This window comes from Drosophila eugracilis, unplaced genomic scaffold (assembly GCF_018153835.1).
Source record: "Drosophila eugracilis isolate 14026-0451.02 unplaced genomic scaffold, ASM1815383v1 contig_1765, whole genome shotgun sequence".
Classification (NCBI taxonomy): Eukaryota; Metazoa; Arthropoda; class Insecta; order Diptera; family Drosophilidae; genus Drosophila; species Drosophila eugracilis.
The window spans coordinates 5238600-5266566 of record NW_024572605.1 but is presented as its reverse complement, the minus strand read 5'-3'; the positions used below and the strand labels follow the sequence as shown (position 1 = coordinate 5266566).

General features: G+C 44.0%; 4 protein-coding genes across 7 annotated transcripts; 3 read left to right on the top strand and 1 right to left on the bottom strand.

The window, feature by feature from the left end:
* The first annotated feature begins 4042 nt into the window (after positions 1-4042).
* LOC108104580 lies at positions 4043-16012 on the top strand. Its single transcript, XM_017210738.2, is given in 9 exon segments — positions 4043-4624; positions 10805-12936; positions 12997-13127; positions 13352-13582; positions 14445-14556; positions 14613-14866; positions 15128-15343; positions 15346-15420; positions 15484-16012. Coding segments are annotated over 8 exon segments (2571 nt in total). The 5' UTR covers positions 4043-4624; positions 10805-11500; the 3' UTR covers positions 15600-16012.
* Positions 16010-17088, bottom strand: LOC108104581. The gene is made up of 4 exons (XM_017210742.1): positions 16723-17088; positions 16573-16658; positions 16370-16520; positions 16010-16315 (listed from the first exon to the last, which is right to left on the bottom strand). Exons 1-4 carry the CDS (start codon positions 16973-16975, stop codon positions 16143-16145), a joined length of 663 nt encoding a protein of 220 aa, XP_017066231.1. The 5' UTR covers positions 16976-17088; the 3' UTR covers positions 16010-16142.
* A 672-nt stretch (positions 17089-17760) lies between these two features.
* LOC108104461 (serine proteinase stubble) lies at positions 17761-20384 on the top strand. The gene is made up of 7 exons (XM_017210525.1): positions 17761-18129; positions 18192-18361; positions 18416-18705; positions 19178-19697; positions 19750-19857; positions 20033-20131; positions 20185-20384. Exons 2-7 carry the CDS (start codon positions 18295-18297, stop codon positions 20250-20252), a joined length of 1152 nt encoding a protein of 383 aa, XP_017066014.1. The 5' UTR covers positions 17761-18129; positions 18192-18294; the 3' UTR covers positions 20253-20384.
* Positions 20385-21251: 867 nt separating this feature from the next.
* On the top strand, positions 21252-27292 carry LOC108104607 (serine proteinase stubble). 4 transcript variants are annotated; one of them, XM_017210778.2, is made up of 6 exons: positions 21252-21805; positions 23379-23558; positions 25253-25774; positions 25987-26164; positions 26230-26608; positions 26669-27292. In XM_017210778.2, the coding sequence occupies exons 1-6, from the start codon at positions 21619-21621 to the stop codon at positions 26882-26884; spliced, it is 1662 nt and encodes a 553-aa protein (XP_017066267.1). In that variant the 5' UTR covers positions 21252-21618; the 3' UTR covers positions 26885-27292. The 4 variants fall into 4 exon arrangements, with proteins under 4 accessions (XP_017066267.1, XP_017066269.1, XP_017066266.1 ...); XM_017210777.1 differs by lacking the exon at positions 21252-21805 and adding an exon at positions 22673-23287; XM_017210780.2 differs by lacking the exon at positions 25253-25774 and having other exon boundaries at positions 21255-21805.
* The last annotated feature ends 675 nt before the right edge of the window (positions 27293-27967 follow it).

Here is a 27967-nt window from a genome sequence, read left to right as displayed (position 1 = left end):
TAAATTTGGTTTTCGTATCTTTCAACCGCAGCTCACTAATTGCCGCGAGTTTTGCGATCAAGTTTGGCTCGTGCCACAGACCCTACAACCATTTACTTTATATACATTTCTGCCTGGCACTGAGGAATACACATATATTGACAGATCATATCTGTTTTCGACATATCAAGATGGGAATGGAAAGTTTTTAACATCCTAGCCACGCGTCTCTGGCAATCTCCCTCTTCTTGACTGCATTCATTAGGTTTCGGTTCCTCGGCATTTCTGGCATTCATTATTTGTCTCAACTGAACCGACATCTGCTAATTGGCTAACTAAATATTGGCAATTTGTCAAGCTTTGCTAATCGAATTAGAAGGTGTTGTTGATAATCGTTAGCAATGATCGAGACCTGGTGCTAAATTCGCATAAACAAAAAGCAGATCAGATCAGTCCGGGGTTCAATTGTTCTTGGAACTGCAAATGGTATTGGGGGTGCTAAAACGGATCACGGGGTTTGGAAAGCCCAAAGAACGTATAGAGAATGGGGGATGAAAAGGAAAGATAAAGAATTTGATTTGGTTTAAGATATTTTTATTGCTATAAACTCGTACTATATCTACCTTAAGTAATAATGAATGAAATTTGTATAAAGATGCAGAGAATTTTCCTAAGTATGGTTTATGATTTTACAGTTGCAAAATAAATTGATTATTTCTTTCTAGGAAACAGATTATTGCTTTACTTATTTAATAGTTTTTTAAGAAATAGCCCGAAAAGACTTTTATCCACCATTAAGAAAACCATATAGATTGATTTAAACGATTTTTACACTTTGTTACCCAACGAACTATTAGGCAAAGAAATACATTTGTTTTCCGCAACGCAGGTGGATTGACTTTAACGATCACCATCATTGGCAATTGAAGGAAGAGGCGAAGATTAGTGGCAATAATCTTCAGTTAATGTCTCAGGAAGAGGCATCTGGTGTCGGTGGTGACGTAGTCAGGGGCTCGCTGGGCTGCCTTCATTATATCACCTCTGGGTGAAAGTGATGATGGCATACGCGGCGAGGCCTCTCCGCCAATACTCGTTTGCGAATATTTTCCTGTATGTGGCACACAGGGTGAGTGCCGCACACCCGCAGTTCCCTCACGCAGCACCCTGTTTTTGGGGCAAATATATGCTAATGCCGAAGTTTTGCATTTTTTTGCCTGCAAATATTTTTTTTCAATTATCGATTTTCGTTTTGCTGGCTTTTCTTTGGAGGTGTGCCACTCTGTGGGTATGTGGAAAAGCGCAACTGCAACTTCCTCGTATGTTTTCTTTCCTTGGCGATGCTTCAATTGCCTTCGATTTTTGACTCGGCAAAAAGGCAAACGGTAGAGAAATCTTGCCGGTGAATTCCAAACGCCAAAACCAAATGCCTGTCATCGATTAATGAATATTCATAATTGCGGACAGGCCAGAAAGCCGAGAGTAGCAGCAGCTGCCTCTTTGCAAAATTGTGCCACACGAAATTAAGAGCAATTGCTACTCGAATTTGCGGTTGCTGATGGCGTAGAGTATGCAAATATTTGCCCTGGCCGCAAAACAAAAAATAAAAACAAAATTAAAACACGACTTGGAGAAGGCAAAGTGGCAAACACTTTCCAACTGTCGCAAGCATCCGCCAGCAGCTGGCGTTGGAATTGGAATTGGAGTTGATGTTGAAGTTGAAGCGTTCACGCGGCAGCAGCACCCGCACCAATCCCAATCCAGATTGGAATCCAAAGCTCCAACATCAACCCAATCCCAATGCCATTGCCAAAGCCGATGCCCATGCCCCGCAGACATAAGACACACAAAACACAAATGCAGTCTATAAGTTACATTTTTCATTTTTTGTAAGATTCCACAGAGATTTTAAGAAAGTATAACAACAGAAACATAAATTCTAATTTTAAATCTCAATAGTTTTAGTTTTGTTACCATTTTTTCTATTTTCTCCTTAGTAACCTTAGTTTTTTTCTGTGCATCAACGTCTTGACAGCAACTGCAGAAACAGATGAAGAAATGCCGGCGCTGCTCCTTTCACTTTCGATTCGTGTGCGAATCCGAATCGAGAGCAAAACGGACTTTTAGCTTTGCTAAATAGCAAGGGGCAAGCAATCAAAAGTAAATAGAAGAAATTCGACAAAAAAGTCGATGCCGGATGAATCATCTGAAAGCGGCAGCGGATGTTGTCTTGACCGCCTCGCGGTTTCCCAAAGGCCATGCCAAATGGCATGGGCGACACAAAAATCATCACATGCCATCCGTCGATGTTTTTGTATCGGGGTAAAACCCGTACCACCCCGTTTTAAGATCAAGGCTTCCCCATCGTCGAGCCTTGACGTTGAATTGTTAAGTATTCACTGTACGGGCTTGAACGTTGGAGTGGCTCAAGCAGATAACAGATGAACCATTGTGCCGAGCGATTTGTTTTGGCCGTAAGTAAGTTGTCAGACTTCAGCTTTTGAACTCGGGGTCGGGTAATTGTGGGCAGCTGCAGAAGGTCTGTTGACTTGGAATTAGATTAAATAGAAAACTTAATTAAAGTTTACGTAAGTCTTTGTATTTTTTACCTTTCTTTCTCTGATACTTTTTATCAGTAAAGATTTAAACTTTACTGAGCTTAGGTATTAGGTTTTTATATTTTCATAATTTTGCAACTTTTCCACATTGAAAATCTTCTGACTGTACGATGGACCTCTGCCGCACCCTTGAGATATGGCTTGCAGTTAATTTTCTGTTTGCTCTCCATTAACCATTAGTCGGTGTCAGCTGGACAAGGCGCACACGCTGCTGCTTTATGTACATTTCAATCAAATCAACTGCAATTAGCTGTCACAGCCGAGTCACAACCTGTCACAGTCTGTCAAAAGGCATTAAATGTTGCGACGCTTTCGTGAATTGCGGGTTCTGTTTTTCTGGCTGTGCTGCTTTCCTTGGCGGCCAAAAGGCATTGGGAAAATATGAACTGAAAATGTTTAATTGGCGGCTGTCATGTTTGGCCGGCAATAAAAGAAACAAAAAAAAAACTGAAATAAAACGGTGGTGCTTACTATTGGCCATGGCAACCAATGATGCTTTACGACTTCATATCATAATTGCAGCTTAAGAAAAGGGTGGCTAGGGGGGTAGATGAAGGCTAACAAAGGAGGTAGGTGTACACTGAAAGAAAGGCAACCTATTAGTTTTAGACTCTACTCTGAACTTTACTAAGATTACTTTCTTCTGACTGTCAAAATGCTTGTAGAATTTATACATTTTTGTTGATTTTCAGAACTGCAGAAAATTTAAGTAACTGTAGATATGTAACTCTTTCTTAGATGTTTGCTTTAACTTTTGTTTAAAGTGTTTTACGAAAATGAAAAAGAAATACCTACACCTAGTATCAAGTCTAATCCACATAGTTAAAAGCTATCAGATTTGAGTTAAGATCTGAAAATTCACTGATATCGGCTAGCCTGGAATTAAACTTTATAAATTTTCTTTATTTTCGGTGTACGTTCGTCTGCCGGCATTAAGCAATAATTTGTATTATTTGTACAATGCGGTGGCTGTTACAGTACTCCATCTCCCTGCTCGATCGGTCCCCTGGCTCACCAACCCCCCTTTTCATATCTTTAACGCTTGTCTGTGCATTTATTGTTGCCTAATCGACGCATGGTGAGGGGTGACGTCGAGGGGCGTTGAGGATGATGGCAGACAGCTGATTTTCCCAGTATCGCTTTGGCCTCTGCTTCGTAGGAAGAGTAGCGACGGCGCTGCGACTGCGGCAGCGCAGCCGCTTGAAAAGCTCGCGCTCAGCTTCGCTCAGCTTTTGCGCCTGCGCAGACCGTTCAGACTTCTTTGAGACTCCGCTCAAGAAGGTCGTGTTCGCGCTTCGTTTCGTCCAACTTCGGCTCCACTTCGGTTCGCGTTCGCAACTGCAGTTTAACATATATATACATTGATATATATATATATCTCGTATCGCGATCGCTGTAAGTGTCATTGTGTGAGTGCAGGATTAAGATAAAGCCCAGGACTTCAGGCGAAATATGGCCAAAAACTGCAATTAAAGTGGCACCCAATAATAGCAGAAAGAGAGAAAGAGTGAGTGAGTGCTACGGATTTTGGATTTAGCTTGCAGTTGCCTGCAATTTCAAACGCGCCACCGCCACCCCTCACCCACCGATCTGCGCCTGACAGTGAAAGTGATTTGATTTTGCAATTGGAGTCGCAATCGCTGCTGCTGCTGCTTCGCTTGTTGTTGTTGTTGTTGTTGTTATTGCGAGCGACTTTGAACAATATTTCTGCTTGTTTGCTGATCCGATCAGCCAGCAGCGAAAAGCAAAAAGCAAAAATATAAAGGAAAAATATATTGTATATATAGCATTTTTTGTTTTTATTATTACTCTCGCTTTAACCCAACGAAACAAAACACGGCGAAACAATAAAGAAAAGTGCAAAGAAAACAGCCACATAAATTGCAAGCAATTTGTAATCGGTATCCTAATACAATTTCTTTCTCTCATTTCGCACAGTGACGACACTGTGTAACTATCAATCACATCAAATCAAAAGCAAACCTAAATTGGATTAATTCTCAGCTGATTTGAAACGATTGTTTTCAAAGGTAAGACCAACTAAATTTGTTAATTAAATTCATTTTACTATAATATGGCTGGGAAATGGAGTTTTATCGATTTGTGCCGCTTCCAGTGCGATTAAATCATTTGAACGTTGCAACATTCGCACAGCTCACGAACCGCAAAAAAGAAACTACTCAGTTATGGTGCAAAAGTAAAGCGTCATTATCTAATAAATCTTACCATATACTCGTACCACTCGGCAAAATGCATAAAACGCAAACCTCATGGCGTGGTCGCGGTCTCTTGCAAAATGTGGAAAGTATTTGCGCTTAAATGCTTGCAAAATGCCTGGACACATAATCCACCGCATTCGATCCACCACCAAAGTGTCCAGTTAGGGGAGTGGTTGTGGTCTTGGTACCACCTGTGATACCTGTATATATATTTCGATCATTCGTATATACTAGAATGCTCTGCACTAATTGCTCTTAGTGCATGCAGATAGAAATTGGGGCAGCTGTCTGTTAAGAGAGGAAAACGTTGGGGCACAAAAAGCCATTTTAATTACCAAAAAGGAGTTTGGTTGGTATTCTAATGTCTTTTCATTAATTCATATTTGATTGACGATAACTGACATGTTAAATTAAACTCTTAAATAGCTAACCATATTTGAAGAAACTTTAAGATATCTTAAATCAAGTTCACTAATCCAAGAGAATTTATTAATTAATCATGTTAAATTGATATAAAATACATTAAATAGGCAATATCTAATTTTCCTAATACCTCTTAACCACAAAAAAACATAATTTACATCCATTATTTTTGTCCCCAAACTATAACATTATATCTGAACTTCAAAAGTCGCACTTGATGACCCAATAAGCAATAAAGCAATGCCAAAAGTCGGTCGATTATTCAATGTATTTCCACATTAACGGCTTGATAATTGTTATATAACTGCCACAGACTCGGAATAATAAATAGGTTGGCTTAAAAGGGCTAAAACAAAACAGAAAAAAAAACCATGTCAAGTCGCCAATAAAACAAATAAAAGCCAACGAAATGCAAAAAGGAAAGAAACAACAAACCGGAAAACATAAATACTGAGCCACATACAAAAGTGCGTAAAAGAAGGGCAAACGAAATGTGAAATGAGTCAAAAGCCAAAAGCCAAAGCCAAAGCCAAGAAAAAAAAAACGAGGAAAAGAGTGGCGCATCGTCTTAGCCTCAATTTGGTTAACTGCAGCTTGAGCCACAAATTATTTGGCAACGTTTTTATGGCTCCGTCGATGTCTTGTGTTGACTACACAATATATATACTTTCGTGCGAGTATAAGTATGACATGAACTTCATTATCAGCAACGCCGACGCCGATGCCGTCTTTTTATTTTTATTTTTTTGGTAACATCTCTTTACTTTTTTTTCGTTTTCCTGAAGTGGTTTTATTTTATTTTGCTTTTTCAATTTAGGGCTGGCTTATTGCATAAGCGGAGAAACTCGTATTGCTCGGCCTGCTCTCTGGAGCATGCTACTTACTATATATAGATATAGGTGCCATATTTATATAGCTATATACATATATGACTCGGTTGTTGTAGCTGAGAACTTTCTTTCCAGCTGCTCGACACAAATTACTTAATTTTAGGAGCTGTTGTTGCTGCTGCTGCAGTGGCCTTAAATCCGGTTCGGGATTTTGGACCCTTTTTCATCATGTAATAAAATCCCAAAAATACGATCGTCGAGCGTTGAAAAACAAGTTCCGCCAAATTGTGACCATGGCCATGGATTTCTTGGCTTCATTTGCCTTGCTTTTATTTTCTTTCTTTTTTTTTTGGTTGATGCTTTATGTAAATATTTTTCTCTCCTTTACCTTCTTTGTGCATTGCTGGCTTATGTAAGCCAATCGAAATGCTCGAAAATTGTTGCTGCTTTTATGCAAATGATTTCTCAATTTTTGTTTTCATCATTTTTCTTTTTTCCCTGCTTTGAGTCCAATTGATTATGCATTCGGGTTGTTTGTTTATCGGCTTGTTGTTGTTAATTGGGCGCTCTGTTTGAGGGGGAGTTGACCGCAGTAGCTACTGGCTTTGGGTCAGCTAATTATTTGTATTTCACTGAGCTTTATCTCTATGGTTGGGGTTAGCTTAAGCCCTGGGTCTTTTGTTTTGTATAATTTTGGAAGAGATGGAGGAGGGAATTTCCCTAGCCGGATATGTTAACTCTAGCAGCAAATTGTGATTTGAGTAGGTTTGTGCTTGAAGTTTATTTTCACGAACTGATCAAGTTCGTTGCCTAAGTCATTTGTTTCTTTGCGGTTAGAAGAAGGCATTTCCCTCAATATTTGAAGTCTTACAGCACGCCACTAGTCATTAGCACGAAAATCTCTGAAAGTTTATTGTGCTTATCTAATCGGCCGGCTTGAAGCTCACACAATCTATTGATTAATATTGCTCATACGCCGTGTGTTCCTGGCGTAGTGTGAGTGGCGCTAATTACATAATCATCAGCATTGGTATAACGCTGGCGATTTGCATGCAATATATACATATACATTTGAAGCTATCAGTTTTTGTTATTGCTGTTACCATGGCTACTTCTTAACACTCGGCTGCTGCCGGTGTTGACTTAACACATTCGTAACAATTGCGCATCAGCCTTGCGTATGGAATATTAATTAACACTCTATACTCTGGCAATGTGTGAGTGAGTGTGCGTAAAGCAGACGTCACAGATGCCATATTTTGACCATCGATTGATTAGGTAGTTGGGAGTGTTGAAACGCTCTTGGCTGCGGTTTACAACGGCACTTACCTTACCCAACTCTCGCGGCACTAATATGTATATTTTGTCTCTGTTTTGAGCTGGACAAAATGTGCCAATGGCATGACACCGTTTTCCATTTAATTTGGCTTTGGCCAGGCCAAGACGAGCCCAGCTGTTTGACCCACTTGAGCGATAGGTGATGGCGGTGCCGTTGGTGGGAAAGTCAAATGGGTTTAACCTTTTGGCTTGTGCAAACAATTCGTAATTGCAAATGGTAGCAATTCAAAATAATTGAGCAAATCTATTTTAATTCCACTCTGCCAAGACAGCGAAGACAACCACCGAAAGTGGGTGTGGGTAAGGAGAGGCGGAGGAGCTATCAATTTTGTGGTTGCTGTGATTGTCTTCTGATTGCTTGCTTAAATAAATGTAAACGTTTAGCCAAAGAAAAGTTGGAAAAACACGAAAAGTGTGTTGGCGATTAAGTGCCGAAAAAATGCAGTGAATGCTAGCTATGGTGAATAATATAAATATTAATTTTAAATTTGCTTAAAATGTTTTGTATGAAAGAAATCTAAAGAAAATTTTCCCTTTACTTAGAAACTCTTCAAAAATCATGCCAAGTGGTCTTAAAAATTAGAAAACTTTTTCCACATACAGCATACAATTTTTGATTAAAGTCACTCTTATCTTAGTGGTCTCAAGTTATGCATATTAATTCTGGTTTGTTGGTAAAAGAAATAAAGCTTTGTTTACAATTAGTTCGGAGGCATTGTATGCAGCTGGCATTTTTCACAGCTTTTCTTGTTAAGGAGCCGCTAACTTGGTTGTGGCATGAAAGAGATTTCAGCTGTCTTCTGCTTTTGGTTTTCTTAATTTATTAGGCAAGCGTCGGGTTTTCCTACTCCTCTATAATTTAAGCATTTTCCGCCAATTCAACAAAATGCATAAAAATTTCCTCAGGCCAGCGGGCTTAGCTTGTCTCGCATTTATTTTATGCGCAACTCATCAGCCAGCGACAAACGGCAGACAACGAAAATGACAATTTTTTGGCTGAGCTTTTGTTGGGTTGCCATTGTTGTTGATGTTGCAGATGTTGCTGCTGGATAGCTATTGCCATTGTCATCTGCCGCATTAGCCATTGTCTTCAGTTGCGGGGAGAATTCATTTGTCGTGAATTATGCGTGGCCAGATAGGAGAAAAGTCTTTTTGAATTGATGGAGCATAATCGACTGCCCAAAAAGCAAATGAGCAGTGGAATATAGCATCTGCATACGCAACACAGCCAGGCAACTGTGCAACTGCAACCAGTTGCGGCTGCTGCTGCTGCTGCTGCAGCTGCGGTGGCGCATTTAAAATGCATTTATCTCAATTACGAGCAGAAAAGCAACAAAATCGCTTGTTTACAACGAAATGGAAACGAAACGAAATGAACGACGCATTGTTTGCAGCAGAAAAAAACTTTCACTGCCAGCGCAAAACTAAAACAAAAGTAATGATGTTGCTGGAGCGGGAAATATGAGGGAATCCGGGGGTACTATACGAGCATATAGCTCTAGAGACCCTTACAGAAAATCCCAGCAAAGTATTGTTAATTAAAACAAATAAACCGAAAGCCCCAGGCGAAAAGCAACAAAACAAAGCGATTGTAAAATATGCGTAAGATGCAAAGAGAAAGAGAAAGAGAAAGAGCCGCAGAAAGCCAGTTTCCGGCGTCCTTCACTCAAGGCCGTTTCCATATGGAAGCGTCACGCATGCGCATTGATAATGATACTGATGATGATGGTGATCATCATCATGATGATGGGGCAGCTGTCAGTAAAGTGCAGACTTATGTAACTCGATCCAGGATGGATTAGCCCGGACTTAGCATGCACTGCCCAAAATGTAAATTGACTTTTGCTGCAGTTGCATCATGGTGCGTCAGCGAGGGAAGACAACAGCAACAAAAAAAGTTTAATAAAAAAAACAGAAAAAAACAGCAGCTGGCAAAACCAGTTGAGTCGCCAAAAAAATATTTCATAACCCAACCATCTATACATAAAGTGTCCGCAAAATGTGTTAACTATTATGCAAAGCTGTCGAAGCGCCGAGTCACGTTTTTGGTAGGCAGCTCAGCTTCCTGGTGCATTGGAAAATCGCAAAGCCTAGCCGGCGAAAAACACACCGCGAATCAAGTTCCAAATGTCAAGTTTGAACAAAGTTAAAGGAAGCGTTCGTTCGGCAGAGCGGTAAATAAACAAAAAAAAAAAAGAGAAAAAACGTCAGCAAAAAACTATTCGCCGAGCAGCTGCTCTCGTGGTGCTTGAACTCGAAATGAAAGTGAAAATACAACGACTTCGGCTCCAACGCTGCCGAGTAGAGCGAAAAAGCTGGCTAACTCTTACTTTCAAGGCAATCACTCAAGCCCGGTTGATCAGGCACTGTAGTCCATGTTAACAAAGAGTTCTGAGATTGGGCGACTGCTGTTTTGACTCAGAGAGATGATGAGAGAGGCAGGAAATCGATTCATACTCAAAAGTGGCAGAAAATCCCTTCCACATTTCAGAATGAAGACATTCAAGTTGTATATTTTTTTATGTTTTTTTTTAAAAGATTTATGTTACCGAAGCTAAAAGATATTTTATGAATCTATGGGTTTATGATCTTAGTTATAGTTTTATGTAGTGATTGCAAGGTTACTCTAAGATATTTTCAAAGAAAATCGTAACCAGCGTACTTTCGGAGTTATGGAAATTGTGACTGTGCATTTGTGTCCATCCTACTTATCAGTTTCACATATTCATAATATATAAATATGATAACCAATCTTAACAATGCCACTTTCCCAATCAAGTTCTTCCGTATTACTGCTTGTTAGTTAGTAGTAACTAACTAAAACTCATATGCCTCTTCGGCATCCATAGGGTACTGAACTACACCTCTTTTTCGCTTTTATTGCACTTTTTCATTACATTCATTTCATTTCCTTCTATCGTTAAACGTAAAATGTAAAAACAAGGCAACAACAACGAGAAAAACAAACAAAAAATTATACAAAAAAATGGGCAAAAAGTAAAAAAGGGAAATTAAATAAAAAACACAGCGAGTTTGCCAGCTGGTGATGATGGTTTTTCCAGTTTTCCCAGATGCTTTTAGCGCGGCGACAGGTTTCCCAAAAACTCAGCTGTGGATTGGTGTGACCGAGGAAACGCATGTTGCAACAGTGGCAAGTGCAGCCACGGCAACAACGGGTTTTTAGCGTAAATTGATGATTTAAAATTAATTTGCCACGGGATTAATGGGAATTTAATGCGCAAAGCGGAGATTATGTTTTCCAGCAAGTCATAAGGCGAGAGACGAAAGCGCATTTGATCATTTGAGCGTTGGAGCATTTACGGCACCCACTCTTAATTGCCGAAATAAAACCGGTCTTTCGTTTAATAATATCTCTCTGTTTACTGTTTATCCGTTGCAGGCAATTAAGGAAGTAATTCGTGGCCAGATTTCCTTCATGGACGTTGTCGCGATGCGATGCAGCATGCAACCACATGAAACCGCTTGAAAAGTCGCTGTTAAAGCGTCAACAGCAATTGCCATAATTGCCATTGGAGCAGCACAGACCAATAACCGCTGGACCCAACAGCACATACCCAAACACCAAGACACCATCCCACCAATCCATTCCGATCCAATCCGATCCGAACCCATCCCGGCACCCGGACCAATTCAGCGATCGAAACTGGCAAACGAAACCCGCCACACGAGCTGAGCTATCGGCGGCAGGCACACAGATTGCCGCAAATCCAGCTGAATTGTAACATAGACGCCGCGCCGGAAAATCGGAAAATCCCAAAAGCTGATAGGCAGCAATAGCAAGACCAAGACCAGGCCAAAAACCAGTGGGGAGATCAATGAACGCGGCACGCAGCTGACAGCATTTGGTATCCACTTTTCAGCAGCCAGCGGAGCGTAAGAAAAGCGAAACGGACCAGCCTGGTTTGGGCGGCATTCAACGTTCATCGTTCAAGTTCAGGCGGCGCTAAGCAGGAAGTTGTGTGCGGCAGCACCTTAATTGGAGCCAAAGCCAGAGCCAGTGTCATTACCACCGGGCCAGACCAACCATCCACAATCCAATCCACCATTCACCGCCGCTCATCCTGCTCGATGTAAGATGTTAGTGGCCAGCAACAATAACAATACCACCGCCAACACCAGCCAGAGCACACGCAACATTTCATGGAGATGGAGCCGACTGGCGTTGGCCGTTAATCTGTTTGCCTACTGCTGTTGTGCCTCCTCCGGGGCCACGCCCACCACAGCAGTGACCACGGCAGCCCTGCTAACAGGTCATCAATTATTGCCATGGCAAACGGCAGCGGCAACGGCAGCCACCACACCCTCCACAGCACGCAATCTCTATGCTCCCTACCAGAGCTTCAGTCGGCAGGATGACATCAGCTTCAAGGATGTGCGTCAACGCAGTGATGGCACAGTCTTCCAGTCCTTCGGTTCCTATCGCACCGCTCGTCAATTTGGTAGTTCCCCTGCCTCCACTATCGCCCAGCGGCGATCTGACTCTACCGTGGAAATCGTTCCGGCTCCTTCCGTGGAACTGCCACAGAGCGAGCTCATCACGGTGCCCAGGCAGCTGGTGCCAACCATGCCAGAGAATGTGACGCGTCAGGGTAGAAGACGCAACTATATGTACATCCCACTGCAAACGGAGAGCGAGAATGGATCCTCGGGAGCCTTGCTCCAACTTCGTCCCAGTCGCAATGCTACTCTCTCCGCTCTTGGTCCTCCAGCTGATGGTGTTGCAGCCGTGGCCCATGAATTTGGAGCCGAACTGGCCACCCAGGGCAGTCCGGAACAGCAACCACTAGAGTTGGAACTTGGACCAGAGCGCACGGAACGCAGTGATCTCATGGCTGCTGCAAGCTCCACGGATAAACTGGAGTACGCTGAGCCAGAGAATACCAGTCGGCGTGTGGGCTTCCAGTTTCCGAGCTATAGCCTAAAGCCAGCCAGCCCCTTCCACCCACAAGCCTATCGTGAGGATAATCCCATTTTCGGAGAAACTAGTGCTGGGGGCTATGAACCTCAGCCTTACAGCGAAGATGCTGCACCTGCTCCACCACCAACTCAGTATGAGCAGCATGAGACGCGGCACACCCGCCAGCTTTACTTCGACTCGGATACGGCTTCCTCCAGCTTTGAATTCCCCGGCCTGGTGAGCAACTCCAAGCCACATGGACTCAAGCTGTATCGCGATGATGTGACCAAATTCGGGGACATCAATGGACCAATTACTGCCTTGCCCCAGCAGCGACCACAACGTGGCTTCTACTTTGGCGACACCGAGTTCCGAACGGGCCCACCCGCTCCAGTCCGGCAATTTGGACCGCAGAAGAACTTCCAGGAGTATGTGGGGCCCAGTGAATACCAAGGATCCCGCAAGAGCCGTTACTATCCCTACAAGTCATCGCGCAGTCCACGAGTCGTCTTTCCCACCAACGACAATGTGGGAACAACAGGACCAAGTGGCCCTGCTGGCAGCAGCGGACCATCCGGAAATGGAGTTTACTTCAGCGATAATATTGCTTTCAGGTGAGTTATTATACAGGATTAATGCTAAAAGTATATATTTAATCCTATCTATTCGAATAGGGACCAGAACTTTGGCATTAATGAACTGGCTGCCGTTCAGGATGTTCGCAATGACTACAGTCTGCAGGAACTGGACAACGCCTCGGAGGCGACTAGCAGTCCACAGTCAGCCAGTACATTCAAGGAGAAAGGTAAGTGCCCGCGCACCCGACTCGACCAGCACCTTCTCCTCGCATTTAGTAGGGCTTAGGATGGGGCTTCAGTCAGCTGCTGGGAAACTGCTTGCACTAGGCCACGTAACACCCAGAAACCCAGAACCCCAGAAAAACACACAAAACCCTAAAAACACACCTCGAAAAAAGAACACCCAAAACACTAGAACATACCGATTGCAATTCCGATTCCCATTCGACAGTCGACATCACAACGGACACGGAGTGCCAGCACCGTGGCGGTACGTGCGAGTTCTTTTTGGGCTGCTGGCTATCCGGTGGCCTCATTCAGGGCACCTGCGATGGACTGCTGCGCGGCTGTTGCCACCGCACGGCCAAGTCGGCCAATCTGGGCAGCTCGGACTTCGTCGGCAATGCCGTAGATCTCACCGATCTGCCGCAAAAGAACTATGGACCCGTTAACAATGAACCCAGTGAGTGTGTGGCAGCCTCAGCTCGAATGCCAAGCCAATCCAAACCAAAACCAAATCTCAACTCAATCCAACTCCAAGCACGTGCACACTAAACCCAAATACAAAATACCAAAAAAACAAAAAACTATAAATAAAAATCGGTTCAACGAAAAAGTTGAGAAATAATTTGCATGCCACCTTTTAACAATTTACGTATAGTTTGTAGTTCGTTTTGTTATGTATCGTAGTAATGCACTCGTAATTCGCATTTGTTTATGTTACACTCTTGGGTAGTTTTCAGTGCCTAATTAAGCCTCAATCTTGGCAACTATTTGGCTATAGTTGTTTAGATGGATGCCTAATGCCTATAACACAATACACGCCATGCCACGCTGCCACTAAAAAAAAAAAAACCAAAAAAAGCCACCCGCGAAGGAGGCGCCACCATCCATCTAAGAGGGAGCAAAAGAAAGGCTGAGCACAATATACAACAGAAAAACAAAATGTATAAGTTTAATTGCCCGGCATGAGCATGTTAATTACCACAGCACGCTAATGATAATTAAGCCATATATTACACATAGCTTAACGGCATTACGCTCCATGTCCAGACCCCAACCAACTAGAGACCCCAAATCCCATCAAGACGCTACAACGACGACAACCACAAAGACAACGACTATTACTCGACTCTAGAAAGCTGATTTGAACCCGGCAGCTGCCCGTTGCCATATTCGCTTGTTTGCCTAATTGCTTGCTTGGTGGCCAAAACCCCCGTTGTTAATGCTTCTCCACTAATCCGATCCCAGAAATCCCCCTTAAGCTAAGAGGTCCTGGTGCGTGGTTCCAACTGATTTCACATCCTTTTTCCTTACCCTTTCAGGCTGCGGCATTTCGCTGGCCAAGCAGACCGCACAGCGGCGCATTGTTGGTGGCGATGATGCTGGTTTCGGTTCCTTTCCCTGGCAGGCATACATCCGCATCGGTTCCTCCAGGTGAGCATCTAACGGCTTAACTTACTTTTCCGTGAACTCACAGTTTTCCCTTTAAGATGTGGAGGTTCGTTGATCTCGCGGCGTCACGTGGTCACCGCCGGTCATTGTGTGGCTCGGGCCACTCCGCGCCAGGTGCATGTCACGCTGGGCGATTACGTGATCAACTCGGCCGTGGAGCCGCTGCCTGCTTATACTTTCGGAGTCCGGCGAATCGATGTGCATCCGTACTTCAAGTTCACACCGCAGGCGGATCGTTTTGACATCTCAGTGCTGACGCTGGAACGCACAGTGCACTTTATGCCTCATATAGGTGAGTTTTTAGGGTATTGCTTAGGAGCAGTTTTAACTTAATAATACAAAAGGTTAATAAACATATTTTAGTAGTTAATAATTGAATCAGGCTTTTCTGGAATTAGAAAGAATCACATTTAGTATTTGCCTCCTATTTTTAGAATCGCAATTAGAAAGGTGATAACTAAATTGAGATAATTATAAATACAATTCCTAAGTTAATAATAGAAGCGCTAAAAAGTAATATCTAAACAACAAAATAACGAAAATGCCTTCTCAGCTCCCATCTGTTTGCCGGAAAAGAATGAAGACTTCCTGGGCAAGTTCGGCTGGGCCGCTGGCTGGGGAGCTCTGAATCCGGGATCTCGGCTGCGTCCTAAAACCCTCCAGGCTGTGGATGTGCCTGTGATCGAGAACCGGATCTGCGAGCGCTGGCATAGACAGAACGGTATCAACGTGGTCATCTACCAGGAGATGCTGTGCGCGGGATACCGCAATGGGGAAAGGACTCGTGCCAGGGCGATTCCGGAGGACCACTGATGCACGACAAGAACGGGCGGTGGTACTTAATTGGTATGTACTGAAAAGGGATCTAAATATTGTAGCCCTCTAACTTACCCTTTCATTGAACTTTAGGTGTGGTCTCTGCTGGTTACTCCTGTGCATCCCGCGGCCAGCCTGGAATCTATCACAGCGTCAGCAAGACCGTGGACTGGGTATCCTACGTCGTCGGACTCACGATGAACATCTAGATGGGGCGACACTAATTTATTCTCATCGCATTCGCAATCGCAATCGCAATCGTATTCGCACCTGCCTGCTAAGTGGGCCACAGATTGTTTTGTACATAACTCACTTCATTCTGCTCCTGACTCCGCTTCCGAAACACGCCGTCTTAATTTATGGTTACACAAGACAAAATATAATTATAATTTAACAAACAAATTAGCGCAGTACAATTTAGCAGTTAGGATTGGCTGTGTGTATCTGCAAGATGCACACGTGTGCGATAAATTTGCAAAACCTAAACCTAAAAACCTTTAAATTAATTATAACTGATAATTACGGTCTAATTTACTTAGTCATATGCGCTGTTATGTAATTTTAAAACTATTTATGAACTACATATTTCGAGTGTAAATAAATTATACAAATGTTGAAATGACTTCGAACCCGTCAAACGTTTATTAATCGTACAAACGTAGTCCAAATTTCATTTTCTTTAATTTTCTCAATTCGTTGCTGTTGCTGTTGCAGTTGCATTTTCAGTCTGGATGTTGATAATGTGGATTGTGTTACTTTTGGATTGGCAGACGCGGCATATAGACCTGCTGATAGGGAACTCCACTGACGGTCCATGCATGCTCAGCATCCTGGTAGTAAAGCCCACCCAATCCACCACCCTTCGACTGCTGCTCAATCACACGAAACAGGGTGAAGACCTCGTGGTAGATCTTGTAAAAAATAACTATCGGAGTGGATATATATAATGAGTGGCATCTTAGGTATATATCAGACCTACCCAGCACAAGGTTGAACACCAGAAGACACATTAGAAAGCTTGAAAGGTCAATAAACAGACCTGCGGTTGCATAGAAAACCCCCAAATAAAGACCAAATCCAAAAATAACGCCATTATAGATCAACCAGGGATACATCAAGTAACTTGAGTCCTATTATATGGGTATATCATATCTAAGATTATCTTTAATTCATGTTACTTACCCGAGCTATACCTATTAACAGCAGGAGACTGACTCCCATGTTGATCAACGACAGTCCGTACACAATGGAGCTAAAGATGGTCAACACTGGGATGGAATAATACAAATTTAGTACCTCCAATCTTTATACCCAATACCTAGCAGTACTCACAATTGATCAGTATCTGCTGTTCTGTAACCGGAACCAAATTCAATGGCCATTGGTTGAGCAGCAGCTCGATGTCCGGACGCAAGTGGATGGTCAGCGCAGAGCTGCCCAGGATAACGGTGGAGAAGATTACGCCTAGCCAGCCGATGATGATGACATTGTACTTCAAATTCTGACATTGTACATAAGAGATGGTGGCGGCCATTGCCACGTTGGAAGCCTTGCTACCAGGATGCGATGGATCGTTCGTGGCCATTGTTACCGTTTGTTGGAAGCCAACTTAACGTGCTTTTTGCCGGATTGTACTGTTTAAGGAGTCCGTTTTGGGGTTTTGATTGTGTTTCCGGTTAGGTGTTTGCAACGAAACAAACAACGATATACTGAGTAAGAGGGGGGGAAACTACTAGGTGACAGGAGGGTTTGGGATCAGGGCCTGCTTGATGTTCTATTAGAAGAAACTATTCCCCTAAACAGTTTTTTGTTAATTATTAGATAAAGCAATAGGAATAGAAAATTAAAACAGATATTAAGTATCGCTTTCCTTTACCACCTCTTCCAAATTCAATCTCACTTTTTCACCCAGTGATAATAAAAAGAGTGACACTCAAGAACCCTATTTAGTATGCTAATCCCCCCTCCAGACTTTACCCATCTGGCGACAAATTAGAAAGTTACATAAATAGATATGTGGCCCCCATTTCGGTTAGTGGTTCGCCTTTGTCTAGATGGCCTAACCCAAAAACACTCGGATTGTTCCCATTCCATCGAGATGTGGCAGCGGTTGTTGCAATTATGTCGCATAAAATAATTATAACAGACTGGGGAGAACATTTCCTGCGCCGCTGGCGTCGTCATCAGCATTTCGTAATAATTAGTAAAGATGAAGAAGATCGGTGGCAACAGCAGCAACTGAAGCGGCAGCAGCAACTCAACCCAGCAGCAACATAAACAACTGGCGACAGCAGCAACCCAAACAAGAACCAAGATCAACCTGTTGCTGCGTCTTGGCTAATGGCGTGAAGTTAGTTTGCGTTTGGCCAGCGGCGCGTGCGGTTGTGGCTTATAATATCCCAGCTAGTGACTCCCAACATCGAAGAACAGTTCTTGGAAACGGAAAATGTGTGAAACTCGGGTGCGTGGCTGCTGGGAAAAGGAAAACTAATGGAAAACTGTGCCATCCAGCCATAGAGCCAACGATTTGGCACAGTTCCCATTATGATGATTGTTATATAAAAATCCATTAGCCCGACTGCCGACCCATTTGCAAACGAACCCGAAACTTGTTCGCCTATCAAGGACACAGATCTCTTTCTCGTCGAGAAGCTCTGCATGAGCTCCGTGAGTCACCCATAAACCAGCCCATAAACAGCCGTGTCTTCTAGTAAAAGTGGAGCAGCAATAATAGGAAATGTAAGAAGAAAACGGCAGAAGCCAGCTTAAAAGTGAATAAGAAATTGTCATGCTTTCATTAGCAACAAAAGCGTTATAGTCCATTCCAATGAGCGTTTGAGTGTCATCCTCCTCCGGGGTACAGTGAAGTGTGAATTGTGACCCCGAATTTTAGTAGACTTGAAAATGCAGTTGCTACTTTGGCTGTGCCTGCTCCTCCTGCTCCTCTGTCATTGTAGTCCCAGCCAAGCTAGTAAGTACCAATTGTATGTGTTCAAACAACTTCAATGACCTTGATCCCCTCCAGATATTCTCAACACTTTGCTGGGCGTGCCTGCGGAATGCGTCCACCAAACTGGTGTTTGGCCCTGCAAGTTGAGCTTCTCCTGCTGGCTGCAGGGCGGCAAACATGCCAAGGGATGTGGCAGCAACAAGTGGCTCTTCAGCTGCTGCGTCGCCGAGCCTCAGCACCAGCACCACTCCCCCTCGCCACTGGCCAATCTGGTGGACTATGGGAAGCTGAAGCTAAATCTGAACAGCCTTCCCAAGCGAATCATGCTGCGCAGACGTGACGATAACGAGCTTCTCAATCTCAAGGTAGGTTGCTAGCAATAGTAATTGAGCCATTGCAACCGCAGAGCGGGATAATTGAGCAATTTCAGCTGACAGACAGATAGGATTTTCCTTATTAGGGCTAGAATAAGGATAGCTTTTTCTTATCTCTGGGGTTTACTACTTTGAAATCAAATCTTAATTGGTAATTAAATGTGGTAAGAAGTGGGGAATTTTTGTAATTTAAAGAAGTGTAACCAATCAAGAAGGGCTGTCTTAAAGAGAATCAATCACCGATGAAAAATTATGTGAAATCCAATTTCGAATGGGAAAATTATGACTATGAAAGTGATTTATTAAATAATTGGAAAGCGAAAGAAAAAAATTCAAAATTAAAATTATGAACCATGAAGTACGGGATTCCCCCTGTCACTTTGAAAACCATATCACAGGTCTGATAATCTTTAAGGGACATGATTAATTGCTAATCATCTGAATAAAATCTCATTTATTACAGCCCGAATGTGGACTACCAAGAACGGCACAGAACACGCTCCAGAAGCGCATTATTGGCGGTCGTCCGGCGCAGTTCGCGGAGTATCCATGGCAGGCACACATCCGCATTGCAGAGTACCAGTGCGGCGGAGTGTTAATCTCGGCCAATATGGTGGCCACAGCCGCCCACTGCATTCAGCAGGCTCAATTGTCGGACATTACAGTATACCTAGGAGAGTTGGACACTCAGGATCTGGGTCATATCCACGAACCGCTGCCAGTGGAAAAACACAGCGTTTTGCAGAAGATCATCCATCCGCGCTTTAACTTCCGTATGACACAGCCAGATCGGTATGACCTGGCTTTGCTTAAGTTGGCTCAGCCGACTGCCTTTACGGAGCATATCTTGCCCATCTGCTTGCCGCAATACCCAATCCGGCTAATTGGTCGCAAGGGTTTGATTGCCGGATGGGGCAAGACGGAGGCGCACATGGGACACGCCGGCACTAACATGCTGCAGGTGGCCAGTGTTCCAATTATAAGTGAGTAGGGTTGGTCGTAATCCTGCCTTAAACTTACTGCAATCTTTTTTAGCCACCTTGGACTGCATTCGTTGGCATGAGAGCAAGCAGATAAATGTGGAGATCAAGGCGGAGATGTTTTGTGCTGGTCATTCCGATGGCCATATGGATGCCTGCTTGGGTAAGCTAATGTCACTGAACTTCTCTTTAAGATTCCGTTTGTGTTCTATCAAATAGTCGTGGGAATACCAATGCTAAGCAAACTTCTGTTTGTTAGCAAATTTATAATCGTAAAAATTCAAGGCATACTTTTGGGCTTATAATTTAATATAATCTTTGAATCTGTACTTTGCCAGGGGACTCTGGTGGCCCGCTAGTGATCAAGGAACGTGGACGTTTTGTGCTCGTAGGCATAACCAGCGCGGGCTTCGGTTGCGGAGTAGATCATCAACCAGGTACGATTTTGAAACCTTTAAATATTATTCAGTATTTCATAATATTTTCACAGGCATCTATCACAACATTCAGAAGACTGTGAGGTGGATACAGGAAGTGGTGACCCGCAACGAGTTATAGCTGGAGATGACCCTGAAAATCCCCTCCGAACCTTTGGCAATGCAACCCATCTCATTAGTTTACGACTCGTAGCATTAGGCAATGGAAATGTGCAATCCGCCGCCAGAGACGCAATATTTATTAGATTTAATAAACAATACAATTAGCTAATTGTAATTGCGTTTGCCATTTGGGGAAGCGGGTTGGCGAACGACCTTGAACGCCGCCCGCCGCCATAAATAGAGAAAACCAAACGGCCCAAAAACAAACGAGCCTCTTGTTGGGTTATGTCACTGGTTTTGGCCTATTTGGTGGAGTGCCACAAATGGCACAATCCCTAACTGCCAGGCGGTAATTTGTACATTAGGCACATTAAGCCCTGGCAGCCTGCGTTGCCCAATTGTTGTTGCGCAGTGCAATTGCTGCTGCTACTCTTTCGGTTGCTGCACCACAGCAACGTATACAATATGCTTGTTGGTGGGCGGTGGCAATGAAATCGAAAATGTGTGTCATTGAATGGTCAATAATTATTGATAGGTAATCATTAGGCCTAGCTCCAAAGCATCTTTACTGCGTAAGTAAATGTCACGCTTGAGACGAAGCTCGGTGTTGTTGAGTGGGATTTTCCGGCTGCAATTTGTTCGGCAATTGTTGGTTTTGCTAAAACACCAATTTGAGTTTTACGGGGGAAAAAGCGACTTCCTCTTTGGAATGGCGAAGTTAGAGAGGCGCGAGTGGGCAAAGAAATTGGAGATTAGTCATGGCGACAAAAGCAGCAACAACAAACAGCGACAGCAGCACCAGCAGCAGCAATATGCAATTGCCAGTTGCCAGTTGAGCGACAAAACTCGTTGCCTTGGCCACTTTCGTTTTCAATGCGGGTCTCTCGCCGTCTTAACTTGGCTTAACATTTCTCTCGTTTCGCTCTTTGGTGACTATTACTCAATAGTCGGAGCTCGGCTGCTCGCTGCGTACCGCTCACCATTCAGTGTGTGGCGGTGTTGATGGCATTTTGATTTTGAATTTGTCAGCCAACTGTTTATTAAGTGTTTCGACGCGACGGCATACTGTTCGCGAACTGCGGGATTGCATTTTTTGGGCGACGCGAAACCGCAGAAAGAAACGAGAAGTGTAAAATATTAAAAGATACACTCTGAATTATTGCAAAATCGGTGAAAGAAGAAGCAGAGTGGAAGGTGGAGAAAATTGTGAACTTAATACCATTTACCGGGCCACCAACACTCTTCGACTCGGCCTGCTATGCAAACGAGGTGTGATTATTCAATCAAAAACTCGCGCCGCTACGTGAATTAAGTGAAACACAATTGCAGAAATCAGTGACAGGTGCGGCAACAACAAGTGTAAACAACAACGAAAGTATTGCAAAATGCGCTCGCCGCAGCAACTGTTGATGTTGCTGCTTGCCACAGTTGCTGTTGCTGCTGCGGCTGTTGCTGCTGCCGCTGGCCATAGCAATTACAATGCGGTATACAACGAGGTGATCCCGCCAGAGCTGAAGCAGGCCATTGATAAGGAGCTCCCCAAGGAGGCCAAGTTCTTCGATGAGCTGGACTGTAAGTATTACACACGAAATCGCCCCTCCCCTGCAGTCAAGTCAAATCGAGTTCGTTGCCTAAGTCTTTCGTTTCGCCTGGCACAATTTGCATATTAGTTAACACGCCATGGTTAACCTTGATCTTCGCTGCTCCTCCATGTCAAGTTCGGACCCAGTTCCCCAATCTACCCGATTGAGAAAGCCCTTTGAAACATTTGGACTTGGGCCCTCAGGGAAAGTTGAACATTCCGTTCTTGGTCTGCCCAATTCATCTTGTTTAATTGGACTTTCCAAAAGAAAGACACGAAAGCCAATTAAGACCGAGCTTAAGGTGATTACACATTAACATAAAGGCACAAACTCCGAGATGTAGATTCACGAAGAAAGCCCGCGTTTTTTGGTCAACTGTGAATGACTATTAAAACGATGGCCAGCCGGGCAAAATATTACAAATCAAAATGCCTATAAAAGTATGGCTGCTGCACAAGTTCAATGGCAGCTGCTGCCGCCACGGATATATGTAATACGAGTCTGAGAAAAGCAAAAGTGTTTCCAGATACCGATACACAGACAGGAAAATCAACTGCAATTAACTTCAATTGCGCACTCGCAGCATTCGAAAGTGTTAACAGCAAAAGCCGTGAGTCGGCCATTTTCCCCAAAGATTATAGATTATTTGGATTTAGCCTTTTATGTAAGCAGAAACCTTGGCCAAAAAAAAACCAAAAACAGTCCAATTGAAGTCGAGCAAATCAATGGGTTGGCAACATGTTGCTCGATTTGCTGGCAACATCAGCTGCGCAGCCGCTCTGCTCTGCTCTGTTTCCATGAAGTTGCTCTGCAAGTGAAATGGCCAAAAGCGGCATGTCTTCGGGTCTTCGGTTGCTTTTCGTACCGAGTTGCTCGGCTCTTGGGTTGGCAGCCGCAAAAGCTTAACTTAGTTCTGAGCCGATTTTCCCGACGCGCGGACGCCTTTTCAGTTGGCTCGCTCTTCGCCGCCTGTGTGTGCATGCGTAAAGAAAGATAATTCCAGGCGCATAAAAGTGAAGCGGAGATTACAATTTTCTTTTTTCGTGCGTCGAAACTGCGCATGCGTGAACCGCACACGAAGCCGCAAATGAAAATAAAAGTGAAATCCTTGGTGAACTAGTGGCAGGATTGTAGCTCAGCTTGATCCACTTACAGTGTCTCATAAAAGTATCAATCATAAGCCAGAAAGCGAAAGTGCAACTACCCCATCGAAAGTGAAAGTCCGCGTGAAGCACCCCCTTACATTCCATTCACTTTGCCATGTTGCCATTACCCAGGCACTCCAAGGACACCTGGCTGCGGCTGCTGCTTCTGGGAGTAATAACCTGCTTGATAGCCCCTAGACAAGCTGATGGCCTGGGATATCCGAGTGCCCAGCAGGAGCACGACATGCTCATCCTGGACGCCCTGTCACGCCGTAGTGGAACCGGATATTATGGCGAGAACAGCGTGATGGAGATGCTTTCCCGAAGTACTTAACCTCGAACAATTTGACTTGACTCAGATCCCCATTCTCCGACCTCTTAACTAATTTCGTTCCCCCATCGCCCCTGTCTTTACAGTGATACCGCAATCGTGCCGCTTTCGTGGCCACAAGTTCGAGTGCGGCCTGTCCATCTCATGTGTCTTGGGCGGCGGCAAGCCCCTGGATCTTTGCTCCGGCGGCATGATCTGGTCGTGTTGCGTGGACAAAGATCTCGACGCCGAGGAGAGTCCGCATGCCGCCCCGGTTAACAACACGAGTGAGTATAGCCTGACCCAACATTCACATGCTTCCCCTCAAACCGATTCCCAAAAACCAGACAATCAGTTGATTCTGAAAGACATTTCGCCTCCTGCTTTCCCCCGCGTCGTTCCCTACGTATTGCAAATTGCTGCGCTTCGAGTTATGCAACTCGGTTTCGTATAATAGAGCTATAAATTAGCTTGCATTTCGAAAATGACAACAAATTGCTCTGTGCAGATATACACAAACGAGAGCCTTTGGGCCTTGTCCGGGGAAATACAACAAAATAGCGGAGAACAAGTTAATTCAAAGGGGAATATACCAAATATTGGACAGAAGATATAAGCCAGATACAGAAGTCAACAATGAGATGGATATAGATATTTGGAACTCCTCTGTTAATGATAATGATTGGATATCTTGAATTAAAGTATTTTATACTTTCTGATACTCAGTATAATGTAGAACTCTCTCAAAGATCAATCATTTATTCTATTTCATATTATAATTAAAACCAAACCGTTAAGAAAAATGATTAAAAACACATATTAGTTATTTCGTTCAAAACCTTTCCTTCAAACGTTCACATTCCAAAAAGCCAAACATAGACTTCACCAGTTTATGGATCAATTGGTTTGCCATCAAGTGCATTGGTTATATCGTAATCGCAATTACCAATTCGGCAATAACTTCAGCTAGAAGACTTCGGAGAAGAGGCATAGCCAGTTATATTATGCCACACACGCAGGTTTTTTTATTTATTTGGCTAGTTTAAGTTGCTGTTTTCCTTCTTCAGCTGTTCCGCAGCTATTTTGTTGTGCTCTGTTTAGTTTTCTAGATTTCTGCCTTCTTTTTTTCGAATGCGCACATTACAAACATAAAAGCAACCTGAACAATAACAAAGCATTACAACATGTTATGAATAATTCTTAGTGGAAAATTTTGTTTTCCACCGTCTCTTTCTTTCTGTTGCCGCCGCTTTTCATAGGCACATCAATCTTGACTTCAACCTTTTCTTTTACCGCAATTTAACTTAATTTTGAGAGTTTGCTTCCCCACTTTTCGGCTGAACATTTCCACGAAGCCTATAAAGAAGCGGGTTCTGCGTGCTTTCTTTGGTAGTTCATGTGTAAAATTTTCCCAAGACGTCTGGCGACAATGATAAAGCCGAAAAAAAAATCAGAGCCAACCCCCGAAATGGGCAAAACTCACTTGCGGAAATAAACGAAGGTGAACGTTTTCGCATTTAAAAGTGAAATTTTTGGTTTTCTTTCTTTGTTTTAATTCGGCTAGGCACCCTGCCCTGCCCGGCCCTGCCCCTGCCCCTGCTCCTCCGAGATCTTTATTATTTTGTTTGCTTTCAAATGTGGGAAAAATCACAGCGACAAAGTTACGGCATACCCGAATCGGGCCGAGCTCCTCGAAAGTGTTAATCATGACGCCGTTCTGTGTCTCCCCCGAAATGGCTTTCGGATTGGTTTGAATTACGTGCGAAAGACCCAGTCTTTGTCTTAATGGCCAAACTGACCAGTCTGGGCCCCAACCTGTACTGACATAATCGCAATCGTGTCTAGGGTCTCCACTTTTTATTATGATTGCTTGCCAGTCACTAGGTTAGTTTTTTTGGGGAAAGTCTGACACCGACTCCATTCCATGAACTCCGGAATCGGTGGTCAGACCATCATCCTGAATCATCATTCTCACACACAGGCGACATAATACACTTGCATGACATTTATCCCGACCTGTCGACGAACGCCAACAAGCCGCAACACCACCTGCACCACCACAGTGGCAACGGCCTGTCAGCGGGCCCATCCACATCATCCACGGCGTCCTCCTCCGCACGACCAGCTTATCCCAGCAGCAACTACTACGGCACCAAGCGACCAACCCTCTACAGCGGTTCAAATCCCTACAAGCCAGGCTCCAGTGGGGGATCCAGCCGACCATCCTCCTCCTCCTCTGGCCTGAATAGCTGGGAGCATGAAAGTAATGGCGGGCACTTGGGATCCATCAATGGGATAACCAACCATCTGGACAGCTTCTTCGATGCCGAATCCCCGACTCCGTTGGATTCCTCCGGCGCACCACCGCCTCACGAACCACTTCCCAACGCCCAGGCCTTTGCGGTGGGCAATGTCTTGGACCTTAATGCAGGCGAGGCGGCCGACGAATACCAAAGTGGAAGCAGTGGTGGCTACCACGATGCCAGCTATCGTCCAGTGCCGGGTACAAAGCAATCTCACAAACTCTCTCTTCTCTGGCACCACTGCAATTGGTTTTCCTTTGAGATGCACCACACAACCACTCACCCACTCTGTCACCACTCACCCTATTGTTCTCTTAGATTCTGTAGATCTTTCCATTACTTACTTTGGTGATCTTTTAAGGGTTTCCTTGATTTGAACTTTGTAATAACTTGTCCATCTCTTCATTACCAGGTTGCGGCGAGGTATATACACGATCCAATCGCATTGTTGGCGGACATTCCACGGGCTTCGGATCCCATCCCTGGCAGGTGGCGCTGATCAAGAGTGGATTCCTCACCAGAAAACTAAGCTGCGGCGGAGCATTAATCTCGAATCGATGGGTAGTCACGGCTGCTCATTGTGTAGCTTCGTAAGTGTGAAAAGCAATCAGAGAGACTTTCATATATACTAAAAATACATTCATTTGCCATCCAGCACTCCCAACTCAAACATGAAGATTCGCCTGGGCGAGTGGGATGTTCGTGGCCAGGAGGAGCGGTTGAATCATGAAGAATATGGCATTGAAAGGAAAGAGGTTCATCCCCATTATAATCCCGCCGACTTTAAGAACGACGTAGCCCTGATACGTTTGGATAGGAATGTGGTCTACAAGCAGCACATCATACCCGTCTGCCTGCCACCTTCGTCTACGAAACTGACAGGCAAAATGGCCACCGTTGCGGGCTGGGGGCGAACTCGACATGGGCAGAGTACAGTACCTTCTGTATTGCAGGAAGTTGATGTGGAGGTCATCTCCAACGATCGCTGTCAGCGATGGTTCCGTGCAGCAGGGCGACGAGAGGCCATCCATGATGTGAGTTAAATAGATTATTTTCTTAAAAACGAGAGATGTTAACCAGAAACTCTTTTCCAGGTCTTCCTGTGCGCAGGCTACAAGGATGGCGGGCGGGATTCTTGCCAAGGCGACAGCGGCGGGCCGCTAACGCTGACCATGGATGGTCGCAAGACTTTGATCGGACTCGTTTCCTGGGGTATCGGCTGTGGGAGGGAGCATCTGCCCGGCGTCTACACCAACATCCAACGCTTCGTGCCCTGGATTAACAAGGTCATGGCCAATGACAATGCGTAGGCGCCACTGCACCACTGAAACCAGAACCGGAAGACTGCAGTCACCGCTCGAGGAGTCCTGCAGTCGTGTGCGTCCGCTGCGGAGATGCATCCCGTTAGCTAGGCCATGTGATTCCTCTACGACTCGGGGTTGCTAGTGTATAAGACCAAGGCCAATGGGGCCTTGTATTTATTTTACCCATATTCCACTTCCCATTGATCCCTGCCCTCCACATCAGCTCACTTCGGTTGATCCTTTCGCCTTCCACTCGTTTCTCATTGCATTCCACGCATTCGATTTAAGTTTTCGATATTTATTATTCACTGTTCGACGAAAGATTCCTACATTTGAGATCCACTTTCACTTACATTTATATATTTATAACTTTAATTATGTTTTAAATTACAAATAAAAAAGTATTAAAATTAATATCGAGTTTTTGGGGGAAATGAACGAGGGACGAACCTTTGTATTCAATTTTTTTTTCTGTTTTTGTTTATTCCTATTTTAAGACACAACAGCGAAAGTTTGACATGATGTTTGGCTCGATCATACCAATAGTTGGTGGTTCGTGTCTTGAATAAGTAAAAATGCATTGCATACTTTTAGTCAGCATTTCATCCATGTCAAGACAAACCTCAACCTAACAATTCCAAAATAGATTGGAATCTGTATTTATCTTGTTAGACAAATAAGAAACAGAGGCAGCAAACATCAGCCAGAAATGCACAAAAGACACGAATAACAAACAGAGATATCTTCGGTGACTGAGATAAGTTGAAAGGTCCAAAGATAGAGTAACTGGGTTTATGACCATGCAACAGGTGCCACATGCCGTGCCTGAGCTGAATTTCTAATGAGACCAACTTCCGCTGGCCACTAACCAGTAACCAGTAACCAATATCATCATTGGGCATCATGTGGATTGCTGGGCCATCAAAATTCAATAACATAATCAACGGGAGGAGAGATACCCGGGACAGTAGGTAATGAAGGAGCTTATCAGCTGCTCTCTCTCTTACCAGTTTTATTGACTCTCCGCTCTTAGCATCCACATTGGCATCCACTTCTTTGGGCCATTTGACCAAAGAATCGGGGATCGCT

Coding starts and splice junctions, on each gene's coding strand:
- LOC108104607 (XM_017210777.1), top strand. CDS start 23,077: ATGTTGCCATTACCCAGGCACTCCAAGGACACCTGGCTGCGGCTGCTG. Junction 23,559..25,252: donor CGCCCCGGTTAACAACACGA/GTGAGTATAGCC, acceptor TCTCACACACAG/GCGACATAATACACTTGCAT. Junction 26,165..26,229: donor GCTGCTCATTGTGTAGCTTC/GTAAGTGTGAAA, acceptor TTTGCCATCCAG/CACTCCCAACTCAAACATGA.
- LOC108104461 (XM_017210525.1), top strand. CDS start 18,295: ATGCAGTTGCTACTTTGGCTGTGCCTGCTCCTCCTGCTCCTCTGTCAT. Junction 19,698..19,749: donor GGCCAGTGTTCCAATTATAA/GTGAGTAGGGTT, acceptor AATCTTTTTTAG/CCACCTTGGACTGCATTCGT. Junction 20,132..20,184: donor CGGAGTAGATCATCAACCAG/GTACGATTTTGA, acceptor ATATTTTCACAG/GCATCTATCACAACATTCAG.
- LOC108104581 (XM_017210742.1), bottom strand. CDS start 16,975: ATGGCCACGAACGATCCATCGCATCCTGGTAGCAAGGCTTCCAACGTG. Junction 16,659..16,722: donor ACAGCAGATACTGATCAATT/GTGAGTACTGCT, acceptor ATTCCATCCCAG/TGTTGACCATCTTTAGCTCC. Junction 16,316..16,369: donor GGTGTTCAACCTTGTGCTGG/GTAGGTCTGATA, acceptor CCACTCCGATAG/TTATTTTTTACAAGATCTAC.